The sequence below is a fragment of the Ictalurus punctatus genome, chromosome 16 (assembly GCF_001660625.3).
Source record: "Ictalurus punctatus breed USDA103 chromosome 16, Coco_2.0, whole genome shotgun sequence".
In the NCBI taxonomy this organism is placed as follows: domain Eukaryota; kingdom Metazoa; phylum Chordata; class Actinopteri; order Siluriformes; family Ictaluridae; genus Ictalurus; species Ictalurus punctatus.
In genome coordinates, this window is record NC_030431.2 from 15,430,514 (window position 1) to 15,447,483 (window position 16,970).

At 40.1% G+C, this 16,970-nt stretch overlaps 1 protein-coding gene across 4 annotated transcripts; it reads left to right on the plus strand.

Moving 5' to 3' along the window:
* Positions 1-677: 677 nt before the first annotated feature.
* arrb2a (arrestin, beta 2a) lies at positions 678-16,462 on the plus strand. Of its 4 annotated transcripts, none has more exons than XM_017489890.3 (15): positions 678-855; positions 1,890-1,920; positions 4,832-4,892; positions 4,994-5,038; positions 5,132-5,328; positions 7,854-7,913; positions 8,023-8,090; positions 8,257-8,392; positions 10,254-10,338; positions 10,442-10,514; positions 10,611-10,748; positions 11,551-11,634; positions 12,548-12,624; positions 13,913-13,967; positions 14,097-16,462. In XM_017489890.3, exons 1-15 carry the CDS (start codon positions 833-835, stop codon positions 14,182-14,184), a joined length of 1,221 nt encoding a protein of 406 aa, XP_017345379.1. In that variant the 5' UTR covers positions 678-832; the 3' UTR covers positions 14,185-16,462. The 4 variants fall into 4 exon arrangements, with proteins under 4 accessions (XP_017345379.1, XP_017345377.1, XP_053542779.1 ...); XM_017489888.3 differs by having other exon boundaries at positions 679-855; positions 14,094-16,462; XM_053686804.1 differs by lacking the exons at positions 678-855; positions 1,890-1,920; positions 4,832-4,892; positions 4,994-5,038; positions 5,132-5,328 and adding an exon at positions 5,342-7,390 and having other exon boundaries at positions 14,094-16,462.
* Positions 16,463-16,970: the final 508 nt, after the last annotated feature.

Here is a 16,970-nt window from a genome sequence, read left to right on the forward strand (position 1 = left end):
ATTTTGGAGTGTGTCTGTGGGGATTTGCCCCTTCAGCCACAAGAGCATTAGTGAGGTCTGGGGTTCAGTCAGTATTCCAGTTCATCACAGGGGTGTTCATTGAGGCTGAGGTCAGGCAGGTCACTTATTCAGAGTGACTTATGTTATATCTCACTTATACTGAGCAGTTGAGGGCTCAAAGGCCCAGCAGTGGCAACGTGGTGGTGATGGCATTTGAACTCATGCCCTTCCAGTCAGAAGTCCACTGTACTCAAGCCAACCAGGACAGCCAGGAACCTTGGGGTGACTTTTGATGACCACTTGACCTTCACAGACCACATCTCAACAACTACATGATCCTGTAGGTTCATTCTGTACAACATCAGAAAATCAGACCCCCTATCACACCGAACAAGCTACACAGCTACTAGTCCAGGCTCTTGTTATCTCTCGTTATTCATACATTACGGACACTTTGGACATGCCAGTCAACCTACAATGCATGTCTCTGGACTGGGGGAGGAAACCGGAGTACCCTGAGGAAACCCATGCATATATATGCTATAATTCTGTATACATTCTTATACAATGAAAGAGGTACAATTACTTAGCACGTTGGTCATTTCACACTATTTTGATTTTGTTTTTGTACTCGTTTGAAAAGATGGAATATTTTATTATGAAAGAAAGCAAAGGGTGTCTGTGCTACTTCCGGTTGCTCGTTGTAGCTGCGGTTCCTTCTGTTATGTAGCGCAGCTAAAACAACCCAAACGTTCGATGTGTTTTACTAAACAAAGCAACACTTAACCTTTATTGTTTCATCAAATTGTCAAGGTCACATTCTCCCTGGAATATGGGGGACAAGGCCGGCACCCGGTGAGATTTTACCCGCTTTCATTCAAACCTCTAGCTCGGGTTGTGTGGGGTTTTTTTTTTTCCCCCATTCCTCTTCGTAGCAGCTTCAGTAACGTCGTTAGCTGTGGAGAAAGCTAGGCGGATAAACACTCAGTCACGCACCTACATAACTAACTAACTAACTAATTATGATAGCTATCTAGATGAGTGGTGCGAGTCATCTTTATATAACACGCAATAACAAAGATTTTATATAATAAATAATAACCGGGTTAAATTTAACAATGAAAGTGGCTCGTGGTAATTAGCTATGGAGCTTCGATTGTTTACTCAACAAGCACCGCGGCTTTAATGTAGCATCGTTATACACACAGAGCTTTATCATGTCTGTTTCATTTCAGCCAGCTGCATCTTTGTAAGTGTTAAGGAGAATAGTAAACAATACACCTCCTGCTTGTAGCAGCGTGTTGATGCGGGTGTTGTCATGTTAATAAGCTCACATTTGGCTGAGGAGAGAGAGAGAGAGAGAGATGATGATGATGATGATGATGATGATGGATGTGGAGCTGGTTGTAATAACTCCTACAGTTTCTGACTGTGATTGTGTTTGTGATGATCTCTTCTGTTTTCTGCAGCCCTTCCTCTGTGCATTATAGCTCACTGAAAAGCAAAGGAAAAAACAAACACTAGAACCCCTCATAGAATTTTGTAATGGTTTTAATGGCTATAATCGGAGTTTTATTCGTTTTAATGGAAAGTGTAATGGTCCCTGTGGGTCTCTAGTGGTCATTTGATGGTGGTGTGTTCGTGGATACCGTTAAGGACCAAGAGAACACCTTTGACAGTTTGATTTTAATGGTTATCTGCTGGCTGGTTTTTGTTTGTAGTGGAAACCATTAAAATAATTTTCTATTTCTACCATAAGACGGTTTCTGTTGTTTATTTTTAACGGGGGGGGGGGGGATCTCATCTTATCTTATGTCGTCTCATTTCGTCTCTGTGTTGGTGTTAAATCTATTAAATTCGTATCTTCATCTGTTTCTTTCTGTCTCTAGTGTATTCAAGAAGTCCAGTCCGAATTGCAAGGTAAGTGGAATTAAAACACTTATTATATGGTGTGCGTTGATTAGAGGTGGATGAAAAAAGCACAAATATCCATATTTGAAGACGTTTTCACGATGCACAGTGTCACGGTTTTTTATTTCCCCGAGGCTTTTCTAGCAAGTGCTAACCAAAGAAACCAAAGCGTTTTATTTTATTTTATTAATTTTTTGGTATGCTTTTTTTTTTTTATCAGCCTGTATGTAAATAAAACATTTGGTGCATGCGGTTTTAAGAAAATACCCAACAACCACCCATAACTGGATTATTTTCCTATATTAGCACATCCCAATGTTTTTTATTTGATTACAAAATAAAACTTAGTGGTTTAGTGTTTAACACATTTTGGTTTTGAATCCCGTCTCCTCCCTGTGTGTAAGGAGATTGCATGTTCTCCCTGTGCTTCAGGGGTTTCCTCCGGGTACTCCAGTTTCCTCCCCCAGGCCAAAGACATGCGTTGTAGGTTGATTTCCAAATTGTTCGAGGTGTGTGTGTACGATTGTGCCCTGCGATGGTTTGACACCCTGTCCAGGGTGTCCACCACCTTGTACCCAGAGTTCCCTGGGATAGACTCCACACTCCCTGTGACCCTGTGTAGGATAAGTGGTACAGAAGATGGATGGATGGAAAAACACTGTGATTTTTTTAACTATTTATAGTTGTGGAACGTCTGCGAGACAAGTTAGTTCTTGTTTTCACTTGCATTGTAGCATCTATATACAGTCATTCCCTCACCAGCCTCTCTTTTCTCGCTCTCCAAATTAATAAGACAAAAAAAAGAGTTCAATGAAAACCTTGTTTTACAAGGGAACTGAAAAGTCAGAAAATAAATGTTTACAGTCCAATCAGCTTGTCGGTTTAGCTGTGGGAACCGGGGCGTGGTGGGTTTGCATAACTGGACTAACCAGCAGACCAATCTCATTGCACAGAGTCTCACGTGGTGTTTTTGTCATTCTGAAATGCCTAAACTAAAGTCTGTCATCGTAATGATTTGGTATAATTACCTCCCATAAATAGCAGGAATCCACCTCCTTTACATTTACCATTCTGGCACAAACCTCTCATGTGGGTAGGGTTTAACAGCGATTTACTCTCATTGGCTAGTGAGATGTGGATCGACAGCTCCCTGACCAAGAAGTAGAGACTTTAGTGTTGCAGATTTTAGAGAGCGTTCTGGACGCGGTTGTCTGTATAGTTATAGTGTTTGTATTTCGTAGTGGAAATTACTTACTTACTTACTTAGTCAGTATATTAGTTTGTAATTAATATTTGAGGTTTGGGTAGGCTCATACGACTAGTTTAGAGATGACCCCTCAGTAGCCGCACGGAGCATCCCCATCATCGTCGTCCTCTTCCTCCTCCTCAACTGGACACTCAAGCTGTCGATCCAAATCTCACTAGACAATGAGAGTAAAGCGCTGTTAAGCCCTGCCCACACGTGAGGTTTGTGCCAGAATGGCAAACGTAAAGTTGCGGAGCATAAACAAAAAAGTTTAAAAGCGTAAACGAAATATCTGGCAGCGCATTCATAAACCATGATTAGCAAAAAAGAAGCTTAGAAAACTGTAAACAAAGAGTGTTGTGTATTTGAAACCCATGTAAAATTTTTGCCACTGAGTTCACTGTTTTCAATTTCATAAAACTGTTTTTCTTCTAAATCGTTGTACATTTGTGTTCGTTTCTTGAAAAATTACATTTAATACTTTTGGCACAAATTCAATTGATCTATGATCTATAATTCCATAAAAGAGCCACGGTTATTATTTTGTTTAAAGATCTCTCTTTTTTTCCCACTTAGTACTGCCCTTTAGATGCTAAATAAGAGAGTATTTTGTCTTCTGGGAGACACGTATCTAACAATTTACACCGATCATCCTGTTCAAAAGTTTACACCCCCCTGGATTTTTGGATACGATGTATCGTATTGCCTTCTTGAACATCAGTGAATGTTTGCACCTTATGTAATAGTTGTGTATGAGTTCCTCAATTGTCCTTAGTGTGAAAAGATGGATCTCAGCATCATATAACCGCTGTTGGAAAGGGGTCAAATACGCAGAAGATGCTGGAAAAGCAAAGAACATTGGGCAGTTTAACTGCTCAGGACAAACCAGGGACTCATGAACAACTATCACAAAACATAAACACAGTCATGGATCATCCAGGAAACACCACACAGTATTAAGAATCAAGGATGTGTAAAATTTTAAACTGGGTAATTTTTAAAAATAAATTTAGCTATTATCTTGTCTTGTGGACTATATGTAAACATCTGTGAATTAGCTTATTCAGGACAGGATTAAATAAAAACAACATGGGATTTTTATGATCCCTCTTATTTTGTTAACCGTATTAAGATTTAGCAGATTCTGCAAGGGGTGTGCAAACTTTTTGGCAGAACTGTAGCTACATACGTGTATCTCCTGTGATTGTTTCTCGCCTGTGCCTTTTCTCTCTAAGTGTGCTGATGGTTTGGTCCGTAGATGACTCATCCTAGACCGCGCCACAAATTTGATGAAAGGTTTCATTCTCGGCTCGAATGACCAGCAGCTCCATCGTTTCGGACTCGCTCTCTCTCCCAGATGTTTTCTCCTGCAGTTCTTTTTGCTGACTCCTATTTAGTTTCACTTCATCGTATTCGCTTTTGTTCACACAAATTGAGCTACGCCTTGTTTCAGTTGAATGCCCGGTCGATCTTGCTGGGAATGTGAATGCCTTGGATTTCAACTGTGGCTTGTGTTCACATTAACCCCTTCACAATTACTTACATGTACAAAACATGAAGTTATAAAAGCACGAATACCAGATGTATTATGATTGTAATATCCCATCAGCTTTTTTTTGTGCTCACATTTACCCGTTGTGTTTTTTTTTTAAATATGTTCTTCGTCTGTTTCAGATTACAGTATACTTGGGGAAAAGGGATTTCGTGGATCATTTAGATCAAGTGGATCCTGTAGGTGAGTTGAGTCCACATCTGGAATTCCGACTGACTTAAACTTGCATCTTTGTGAGGAAAATTCCACTCGGATAACCAGTCTTCCGATGACTTTCTTTACAGATGGAGTCATACTGGTAGACCCTGAATATCTCAAAGACAGAAAAGGTAACCTAACATGTCTGATTATGTTAAATCTAATTTAGCGGTCACTGAAAAAAGAGCAGCACTGCAGTCGCATCTGATTTTTCTCTCCGCTAGTGTTTGTGACGTTAACCTGTGCCTTCCGTTATGGACGGGAGGACCTGGACGTTCTCGGACTTTCCTTCCGGAAAGATCTTTACATATCCACGTTTCAAGCCTTCCCACCTATAGTGGAGGAGCGCAAGCCCAACAGTCGTCTTCAGGAGAGACTCCTGAAGAAACTGGGCCAGCAGGCTCATCCTTTTCACTTTACTGTAAGTGATGGGACTCTCTTATTCCTGATGTAACATACAGTGGGGTCCAAAAGTCTGAGACCACTAGTGAAAATGCTTACTGCTATTTTGCATTCTTTTCTTATTGAATGCAATAATTTTCAATATAACTTATATGCATTGACAACAACTTGAGTGAAAGAGTCTTTGAAATATTTCACAGTTTCTTAGTATGGGGTACATCCCCTTTTTGCTTTAATGACAGTGCATGCTCGAGCTGGTATGGACTCCACATGTTATGATCCATTTTAGATCGAAATCATCGGCCTGTCGTCTGAACACACGTGATTAGACATGAGGACGTGATTAGACATGAGGAAAATCTGACCTGTACAATATCATGGTCAATATCACACATTTGCATACATTTAAATAGTGGCCTAGAAGTATTGCAGAATATTAAATATTATATAGATATTGAGAATTTATTTATTTTAATATTAACATATTGTTTTATTTCCAATTTTAAATGGGGAAAAATAATAATAGTCTTTATTGGTCTCGCACGCACACACACACACACTACAGCACTCCTCGCACACCCCAGCATTCCAGGAACCTGGGGTCAGCCATGATACAGTGTCCCTGGAGCAGAGAGGGTTGTGTGTGTCAAGTAACAGAGGCAGTCTTGCTGCTTGTGTTACTTCACCTTAGTGCAGCTTTTGATACTATAGATCATACTATTCTCTTTGACAGATTAGAAAATGTTGTTGGCATTAAGGGAACAGTCCTCTCCTGGCTCTGGTCTTATCTGACCGATCGTTATCAGTTCGTAGATGTAAATGGAGACTTCTCAACGCATAACAAGGTTAAATTTGGTGTTCTACAAGGTTCTGTTTTAGGCCCACTGCTTTTTACTTTATATATGCTACCTCTAGGTCAAATTATTCATAAACATGGAATTAGATTCCACTGTTATGCTGATGATACACAGTTGTATGTTTCCGAGAAGCCAGAGGACAGACAGCAGCTTAGTAAAGTTGAAGAATGTGTAAAGGACATTAGACGTTGGATGCTAATTAACTTCCTTTTACTCAATTCTGATAAGACAGAAGTACTTGTACTAGGACCACGTGTAGCTAGAAGTAAGCTTTCTGATCACATAGTTACTCTGGATGGACTTTCTGTTTCATCATGTGCAGCAGTAAAAGACCTTGGAGTGATTATTGACTCCAGTCTGTCATTTGATGCTCATGTAGATACTATTACTAGGATAGCCTTTTTTCATCTCAGAATTATTTCTAAGATAAGAAATATATTGTCACTACATGATGCAGAAATTTTAGTTCATGCTTTCATCACCTCTAGACTAGATTTCTGTAATGCCTTACTGTCTGGATGTTCCAGTAGGAGCATAAACAAACTCCAGTTAGTCCAGAATGCAGCTGCTAGAGTCCTAACTCGAACCAGAAGATACGACCTTATCACAACTGCATTGGTTCCCAGTGAAATCTCGCATTGATTATAAAATACTGTTATTAACCTATAAAGCACTAAATGGTCTTGCGCCACAGTATCTAAGCGACCTTTTGGTTTTCTATGATCCGCCACGCCTACTTAGATCGAAAGATGCAGGCTATCTGACGGTACCTTGAATACTGAAGGCTACAGCAGGGGGACGAGCTTTCGCTTATGGAGCCCCACTGTTATGGAACTGTTAGTGTTCGGGACTCAGACACAGTCTCAGTTTTTAAGTCTAGGCTTAAAACGTATTTGTTTACTCAAGCCTACCCTGACTAGACTTTCTATTATGCTAAGCACAGTCCTAACAGTCTCTTCTCTCCCTTTCTCCTTCTGCCGAGCCACACACAATTTTATGGAGATACTAGAGATACTGATCCTTTCTGCTCTCCGGACCTGCCTGATCCGTTTAGGATGTCCTGCCTCTGGATGGAGCTCTCATCTACTCCAATTCCAGATTGCTGGGACTACGGCTGCTTCTAAGGCCAAACAGACTTCATATAAAACCCTAATGAACTTTTTCACACTATCTGTTGTTACCCAGATGAGGATGGGTTCCCTTCTGAGTCTGGTTTCTCTCAAGGTTTCTTCCTCTTAAAACATCTTAGGGAGTTTTCCTTGCCACTGTCGCCACTCAGTGGCTTTCTCAGTTGGGATAAATTCGCACCTTTAATATCTGTATACCGTGTTGATATTTCTGTAAAGCTGCTTTGAGACAATGTCTATTGTAAAAAGTGCTATACAAAAAAAATTGAATTGAATTGAGAGGGTTAAGGGTCTTGCCCAAGGGCCCAACAGTGGCACATTGGTAGCGCCGGTGCTTGAACCCCCGACCTTCCAGTCAGTAACCCACAGCCTTAACCGCTAAGCCGCCACTAGAGTTTCAATCCCAGCGCACCAATCCCGTCTCTGACTTTGGACCCCACTGTATATATGTTGGGTGCTTTGTGTATGTAAAATAATTGCTTAATCTTTATGCACTTAATTACAGAAGTAAAACTAGTCTTTATAAAACATGGTACACGTTAGCTATTGATCTGTTTCAGATTCCTCAAAACTTGCCATGTTCAGTTACCCTGCAGCCTGGTCCTGAGGACACTGGAAAGGTAAGCCCCCCCAATTCTTTTCACAAATGTTCGGTTTTTGACCCCACTTTCAGTTCTTCTTTGGCTCGAGTGCTGCCACCTCATTAATGTCTCTCTCTGTGCTGCACAGGCCTGTGGGGTAGATTACGAGATAAGAGCTTTCTGTGCCAGGTCTGTGGAGGAGAAGATTCATAAACGGTAAGCCAGTTGAGCTTTCTCCTTCGTGACTCAGCACTCTGTGCCTGCACAAATTAAATTATATTGGCCTATAGGGGCACGACTGATTTCTCAACATATCCATTTAATCTTAGCTTGTACTAAAGGTCTGGGTTCTCTTTTTTTTTTGTTGTTGTTTTATGTTTAGAAATTCTGTCCGATTAGTGATTCGTAAAGTGCAGTATGCTCCCGAGAAGCCAGGTCCTCAGCCAATGGTGGAGACAACACGGAGCTTCCTGATGTCTGACCGCTCTCTGCATCTAGAGGCATCTCTAGATAAAGAGGTGACTACCATACTGCCTTGTTAAAGCAAAAGCCATTTGTTGTTTTTCACCATGCTATTATTTCTCAGCCCTCTGTTTAATGGTACAGGAAGTAAGATTTTGGAATTTCGCTCTCTCTCTCTGTTAAGAAAGAAAAAAAAAGAGCTATCGCAAGTTACTTGTGAATCTCAGGCTTCAATCGCACTCATTTAGGTAGAACTGAAGGCTGTGTCCCAACTCACAGAACACACACTAGTCTACCTAAATAATAATGACACCACTGTTGTAGTGATCTACAATTTAGTACAGTAGTATGCAGTCCTATTATTATTATTATTATTATTATTATTATTATTATTATTATTATCATTATCATTATTACTTGTGATTGCACGGTGTTACAGAGGTGTTATGATGATAAAATTATTTTATTGTGCAAATCTGTATGTTATTGAGTTGCATGCGAAAGAGCAAAACCGCTCAACAAGAGCTTGTCTTTTGTAGGAAAATAGCTATCATTGTAACTGCCTGATCAAGCAGCATTGCCCATGCACCGCTGACCTGTCACAGTATCACTATGCTCATTTTGCAAGCTCAGAAACCCTCACATCACTTGCTAAAATATAAGAAGAATGTAGGCATTTTCCCCAAGGTTCTGCAAGGGCTATTGGGTGCCGCTAGCTTGCTTATTCTTGCTGTCTAGCCAAAGTATAGCTATACAAAACTGAGAAGACACAGGTAAGACAACTCAAAGTGCTCGGCTCACTAATTCTTTGCCCATATAACCATGTAATGCACGATCTATTTATCATCTGGAGAAACTCAACACCTCCTCTTAGCGACTCGCATGTTCTGTAACGCAACAACTTCTCATTTGGAAGCTGAGTAGAAACGACATGATCAAGATAAATCGGCTGACTGTTATCACTCACTAGTGAAAAGAGAACAATTTGGTGGGAAGCTGGTGAATGATATATAATACTTTAATAGTGTAATGTCAGACTCCTTCCCTCTCTCACATCCATTTCTTTACACTCTGATGGTTTCATCATGCCAGCTCCTTCCAGTCATCATGTAGTTGGGCTTCTTTCATGCCATTTTTTTTTTTTTTTTGTTCTCCGATTCAGTAATCTTTTTTTTTTTTTTTGGGGGGGGGGGGGGGGGGGGTGTTAACAAAACAAATTCACCTTCTGCGTTAGTAGTATGGATCCTTTGAATGTATGTAATGTACAGGGTTTTTTTGTTTGTTTGTTTGTTTTGTTTTGTTGTTTTTTTGTTTTTTTTTTTAAATACATGTTCACCACCAGTCAAAAGTTAGTAGACACTTGACTGAAATGTTTCTCATGATCTTAAAAACCTTTTGATCTGAAGGTGTATGATTGAATGTATGAAATCAGTGTTGTAGACAAAAATTGAACTGTGGGAACATTTTCATTTCTTTCATTAGAAAACGAACATTTTATTTTCGATTTATTTAGTTATTTATTTTTAATGCACGACTCGTAGCAAAATATTCAGAAAAGCAACCGATAAGTGTCCGGCGTAGGTGGGAACTAATTTAATACTGTTTAAAAAGTATCTCAGGGGGATTCTTCAAGAAATCGGTTGAGAAATTGGCAAGAATACATTTCTGGAAATTCTAGGCAAAAAGGGGGTCTACTTTGAAGATGCTAAAATATTCAATTATTTTGGATTTTTTTTTTTTATCACAACATAATTCCCATAGTTCCATTTGTGTTCTTCCAGAGTTTTGATGACTTTTATTATTATTCTAAAATGTGTGGGTGAATTAATAATAAAAAATAAAGAATGAGCGTGTCTAATGTTTTGACCGGAAATGTTTGAGTATACTGGTCTGAGATGTTTGTGCTCTTTTGTACAGCTGTATTACCACGGTGAGCCCATCAGTGTGAACGTTCATGTCACCAACAACTCAACCAAGACTGTCAAACGAGTCAAAATATCAGGCAAGACATTTTCCATGTCCGTTCATATGTATTTTGTCTTGTGCCGATTGTGCTCTAGCAGTTATTTAAACCATTACGGATCATTCTTTTATCTTTTCCTCAGTGCGGCAGTACGCTGACATTTGTCTGTTCAGCACAGCTCAGTACAAATGTCCAGTGGCGCAGCTTGAAGCAGAGTGAGCAACAACCGTTCATCGTTGTATATTCTCAGTACAGTTCACTAGAGTGAACACATCCGTGTTGTTAAACTGACTCGATTTCAACCCTTTCAGTGACCAGGTATCGTCCAGCTCCACGTTCTGTAAGGTGTACACGCTCACTCCCACCCTGAACAATAACCGAGAGAAGCGAGGGCTGGCTCTGGACGGCAAGCTCAAACACGAAGATACCAACCTGGCCTCCAGCACCATGTTAGTAAGGAGCGTGTCTGTATTTTATATAGGGCTGCACAATTAATCGGATATCGGTCGCGATTACTATTTTGACTGCCCACGATTAAATGAACATGATCGACTGCGATATTGATGTTTAAATTACGTCCTCCGCTCATAGAAAACTCCGCTGCAGATCAAATCAAGTGCTTCCTACACTTAACAGCCAATCACATAAAGCGACACAGGGATGGCGTCAGTTTGTAGTGCCAAAACCCGGAAACGGTGTTAGCATTTTAGCCCTCGATCTGCCAGCTTCGCTTCGAGCTTCAGCACTTTGCGCTAGGATAAATCATGACACTAACATGTTGCTAAATGGCACTACAGAGGTTGTCGGGGGACATTAAACATCACGCCGAACAGGAAAAAACTTTGCAGATAAACTCAGAGCTCTACAGTGCGACCATTTCACTCGCATTTGCGACTGTGAATAAATATTTATTTGCACCGGTGCGAGTGACCTGTTCGGAGTTGTATAATAAAATTGGGATAAAAACTACAACTCCAAAATGCATCCACACCGAGCAACAGTTACGTTCACACTGCTTTTCATCACCTTAGTAAACCGAACAAGTGTGGAAATAGTGCAGTGAAAGTGCAAAAAAATATATTGTCCCTAAAATCAATGAATAATCGCGATTTTAAAAAATCAAGATCTCAATATTGATCAAAATAATCAGGATTAACATTTTGGCCATAATCGTGCAGCCCTAATTTTATAACGTCTTGTTGAATGAGTAAGCAGACTAATTTTCTTCCTTTGTTCCTACTCTGTGCTCAGTGTTAAAGATGGATGTAATAAGGAGGTTCTCGGAGTTCTGGTGTCCTATCGAGTCAAAGTTAAGCTGGTCGTCTCCCGTGGAGGGTGAGTCACAGGTTTCTCAGAAACAGACCCTCTCTTCGATATGCAGTTGTACTGTAGCGATTTTCATTTGTAGTCTGATACTTATGCTCTCCACGGGGTTTGGCTGTTGTTTACACTGTTACAATTCATGCGTCAGTAAGGTATGCTTTATAGAGCTCTGTATTTTAGATAAATGGTTCACAGCTTTGAACTTTTGTAGCTCGCAGCGCAGTGTTGTTTCTGTATTGAGCCGCCATCACGTTCTTCCCGTACTGCTGTTAGATTTGATTTAAATGACTGTATATGAGACTGACGATGGCTGAAAAGCAAGGCTGTAGGGTTTTAATAGCCACATTTCCGCTGTTGGAACATTTTTGGTTTGCTCAAAGGCAAGCCTCAGATAAACCCAGATAATGATGTACTGTTACCATTCTCTTTGTGAGATTTATTTATTTATTTATTTATTTATTTATTTATTTATTTTCTTCTTCCCCTCGAGAACTTTATACACGAGAGTGTATGTTCCAGCAGCGGGATGGCTGCTGATGCTCTCCCTTAACCTTTTTGCTTTCATTAAGTCATTTGTGCTTTCACATCATTCCGTTCTCTGCTGGTGTTTCATCTTATTCTCTGTGTATCTGTTTCCCTCCATCTGTCTGTTAACCCTCCTGCGTTGCGTCAGACTTTTAAGCAGCTTACTGGAGAGGTAAATATACACTGTGCATCACTGTGGCTTCTTGATTTGCCTGTCCAGGTTTGCAGTGAAGCTTGCTCTATCTGCTACTCATCTGTTTTTCTCTTGTTGTGAAGTAACCGAATGATACCTCTATGTACAGAATGCCTGTGTTTTATTTATTTATTTATTTGTTTTATTGCACTAAATGCGAATCGAATCTCCAAGCAATATAACCGCCGTGTCTTTTTCTTCCCGCAGAGACGTCTCGGTCGAGCTGCCGTTTGTCTTAATGCATCCTAAACCCATAGATGTTCCCACTTCTCGACCAGCCTCAGGTACCTGCCGTACTTCAACATTGATTACGCAGCACTCGTTCATTTCGACACAGCTAGCTTCTTAGGCTTATTCCTACACGAAAAGTGCACTGGATGATGGTATGCTGGTGTGCGATTATACTGTGATGCAGATACATCGTACAACATTGACCTATGTAACACAGCAAGTACGTTTAAAAACGCCTGAGCTACACACTGGAAGATAATCAGGGCGTTATCTGAAAGTGCATGGTATGTAAAACCCAGTCTAGACCCCCTCAGGTCAACTCCGAGTCAAGCCGTGGCCTCCTCAGTCTAAAATGATGATAAATATTAATCTTCAGCATTTATGAATCAACGTGCTGTAGTTTGTGGGAACAGGCTAGTGTGAACACTAGCGTGAAAACACAATCTCGATGTGGTTCGTGAATGGCCGAGCTGTACCGTCCATCAAGCATGTGTGTTTTGATCTGTAGACACGTTCCTGCACAAGTAATTCTGCAAAATCCCAGCTTCGGGAAATCCTGTATAGGAGCGGGGGTTTGATGATTGACGGTTGATCCAGGACAAAAAAGTAAATAAATCAGTAAAGTCTTTCTATATCTAGGGTCTTTTCAGTGTCAGGTCGGATCGTATAAATCTCGTAACGTGGTCAAGGCATAACCCAATAATTTAATACCTGTAATGTAATATATAGCAAAAGCTGAGTTAGAGCGTTATACGTGAAATGTTAAAATCCTTTAAAGCGATAAATTTACATTTACATGAAATTTACATTAGCATAATTTACATGAAATGAAGGTTAGTCCAGTCCTGGTTACTCTCTGTAATGCCAGTAAAGTTAGAACCATGTTTCTGACGGACCTCAGTTCCACATGGACATTTTCGCTGTGGTCGCTGGGACTAACGGTTGCTGCTGTGGCCTTAGGTCTGCAATTACCACATACAATTTTGCACTCGAGTCTCCTTTAGTGAACAGTGGATTAATTCAACAAAACAGACTTCATATAAAAACCATAGTGTGAAAGTAAAGGGAAGTTTATTATCCTTTGTTAGCCAGATGAGAATGGGATCCCTTCTGAATCTGGTTCCTCTCAAGGTTTCTTCCTCTTAACATCTTGGGGAGTTTTTCCTCGCCACCGGCTTGCTCATTAGGGATAATTTCACACACTTAAAATCTGTATCCTGTGTTTATGTGCTTCTGTAAAGCTGCTTTGAGACACTGTCCATTGTTAAAAGTGCTATACAAATAAAATTGAATTGAATTGAACTCCAGTGTCATGAATATTTTGTATTTTTTTTTTAACAGCTGTACCAGAGGCAGACCCTCCTATCGACACCAACCTCATAGAGTTTGACACAAAGTAAGTTTGTGATTATTTGTGAACTTATCCGTATATATATTTTTTTCTCCCTGCAAGAATGTGTGTATATATAAATGTGTGGTTTTGCCCATCTGGAGTGTCCTTTCATTCTTTCCCTTCCGATAGTAGCTTCACCCAGGACGACGACCTGGTGTTTGAAGATTTTGCTCGTCTACGGTTAAAAGGGACCACTGACGACAAGGATGAGGACTGCTGAGCCTTCTTTCCTTCTGTCCTCCCTCCCTTTTCCACCTACACAGCCCAGAAACTTACAGCATGAAGTAAAATCACCGACTAATTTACTCAAAATGAACAATCTTTCATAACGGATCTCCTTCCTGGTCGTCTTATCGTTCCTTTTGATGATGCAGTGTTTTGTCAACATTTGGAAAATACTAAAAGGATCATTTAAGGAATGGTGCTGTAGTTTAAAGAGTATTGAACAAAGAAACAGAGAGAATTAACCACCTTTTCTTATGAATAAATAATGAGCTCGTGTGATTCTTGTGCCAAACATCGATGTAGGAAATCTAGATGCCGCACTACATGGATACGTCAGCGATTGCAATCTAGGGAGAACTGCAGGTCTGTGTTCGTTCTCAATAAATTAGCTCCGTTACAGACGTCATACGTTTCTCAACGCTGCAGGTAACATAAGTATACCTGCTCTGCCGATTCATTCGATTAAGCCTAACTGCTGAGAAACTTCTGCAAAGCAGAGGGATGTCTGCTAATATGCATTTGGACAGAAATATTCATAATGCATGATAAGACGGGTCAGAATTGAGCAAGCGTTTTATTAGTATCAATGCCTTTATATCTATTTCACAACGATGAAAACATGAATCCAGGAACAGGATGACCAAAATACACAAAGTATAAGCTTCATGTAGACATAGCTTAACAAACATGTTCATCACAGGGTAGCACAGTGGCGCAGAGGGTAGCTCCATGTCCAATCCTGAGCTCGTGTTACAGTCTGGGTAGAGTTTTGCACGTTCTCTCCGTGCCTGCATGGGTTTCCTTACACCTCCCAAAAAATATAGGAGGTTTGAATGTGTGCGCGCGCATAGTAAGTAAGTAAGTTTTATTTATAACGCACATTTAACACCGCGAAGCTGACCAAAGTGCTGAACAGAGTAAAGAAAAGTCAAATAGAAAACAGAATAAAACCAAATAAAGACAGACAATAGACAATAGTGTAAAAAAAAATAATAATAAATTTTCGGATTAAAATGCCTGGGAGAAGAGAGATGTTTTCAATCTCTTTGTAAAAGTGGTAATTGAAGGTGCGAGGGGGATGTTCAGTGGCAATTGATTCCATAAGCGTGGGGCAGCAACTGAAAAAGCTCTATGTGCATGGTGCCCTGTGGTGTGTTCAGGGTGTGTTCCCGGGATAGGCTCCAGATCCACCACAGCCCTGAAAGGATAAAACCGTTATAGAAGACGAATTAAAATTCATCGTCAGTTGAACGAATAACACGTACACCATGACGTATGCTAAACAGCCTACTTAACACTTCTTCAGAAATCCAACAGCAAAACTTGGCAAACTGTTGTGCACACGCACTACCAGACATTAACATTAAGGAATAAATTAGGCAGTGAGAGAAGCTCTTACCCATTAAACAGTAAACCCACTTCTTCAGCAGATGTAACGCTGCTGCAAAGTTCTTCATAAAATGAAAACAACGAATCCGTGTTCTCTTGCTTTGAGCTGGCGGTGATTGTTGTATCCTGCTGCAGTGTGCTGATTCAGTAGAGTCAACCTTGTCTGTTTTCAGCCTAATGTGGCATCTAGGTGTTCTACATGGTGCCAATCATGGTTCGAGGTTAAATACAAAAAAAAAAAAAAGTATATGGATTTGGAAAGAAAATCCAAATTGTGAGAACTTCTGTTTTGTTGTTCTGTGATATCTTGAAGTTGATTTTGAAATGCCTTTTAGCTTCATTTCTACAATGTGTTTTGACATTAGTAAATGAGTGTTAATAATCTTAATTATTATGAGTTATAACACAAACATGATGAAGAAATATCCGTATTGGGAATCCCAGGCGAAGCACTGTCACACACAACCTCTTTACCGTGCATCATGTTTTACAAAGTGCTCATTAGCTAACCGTTAAACAGTTGAACATGATTAATACTAATAGGATGTTTTGTTTGTGTTGTCCATGGCATACTGTGTCCAACCCTCAGGTACACTGGCTCATTCCTTCTTTATTCACGGTGACGGAATCGGTGCTGATATGGAGTGTGCTTCAGTCGAGCCGTAATGGCGGAAAGGCGTTTACATTTACCATACAGCACCTTCATGTGTAAATAAACATGCTACTTTTGAACAAACTCATCAGGTCATGGGGGGAAAAAAAGGAGTATAATTATCTTCATGTTAATACAAGTTTAATAACTGTGACATGTCATTGTTTTCCATTTACTTTTTTTTTTATTTCAGAATTTATTTAATTTTTTTAATAAAATATAAAATGCCAAACCGTGTTTCAATCATTGAATCAAATATACACTCACTGTGCACTTTAAAAGGAACACCTGTATTCTTGCTCATTTATGCAGTGATCCAACCAGCCAATCATGTGGCAGCAGCACAATGCATAAAGTCATGCAGATACAAGTCAAAAGCTTCAGTTAATGTTTGCATCAGACATCAGAATAGAGGACAACCATGTGATCTCTGGGACTTTAACCTTGGCATGGTTGTTGGTACCAGATTGACTGGTTTGAGTATTTCAGAAACTGCTGAACTCCTGGGATTTTCACACACAATGGACTCCAGAGTTTACACAGAACGGTGCAGAAAACCCAAAACATTGAGTGAGTGACAGTTCTGTGGGTGGAAACCTTGTTGATAAGAGAGGTCAGAGGAAAGTGGCTATAGAAAGAATATAGCAACTCATATAATCACTGTTTACAACCGTGGTGAGCAGAAAAGCATCCCAGCATTCATAAAACATTGAACCTTTTAGGTGGATGGGCTAGAACAG

Bases quoted from the DNA above. Each gene is read 5' to 3' on its own strand.
- arrb2a (XM_053686804.1), top strand. From the start codon at position 6,995: ATGGAACTGTTAGTGTTCGGGACTCAGACACAGTCTCAGTTTTTAAGT. The intron at 8,393-10,253 runs GTGACTACCATA...TCTTTTGTACAG, and splicing joins AGGCATCTCTAGATAAAGAG to CTGTATTACCACGGTGAGCC. The intron at 10,515-10,610 runs GTGAGCAACAAC...CAACCCTTTCAG, and splicing joins GTGGCGCAGCTTGAAGCAGA to TGACCAGGTATCGTCCAGCT.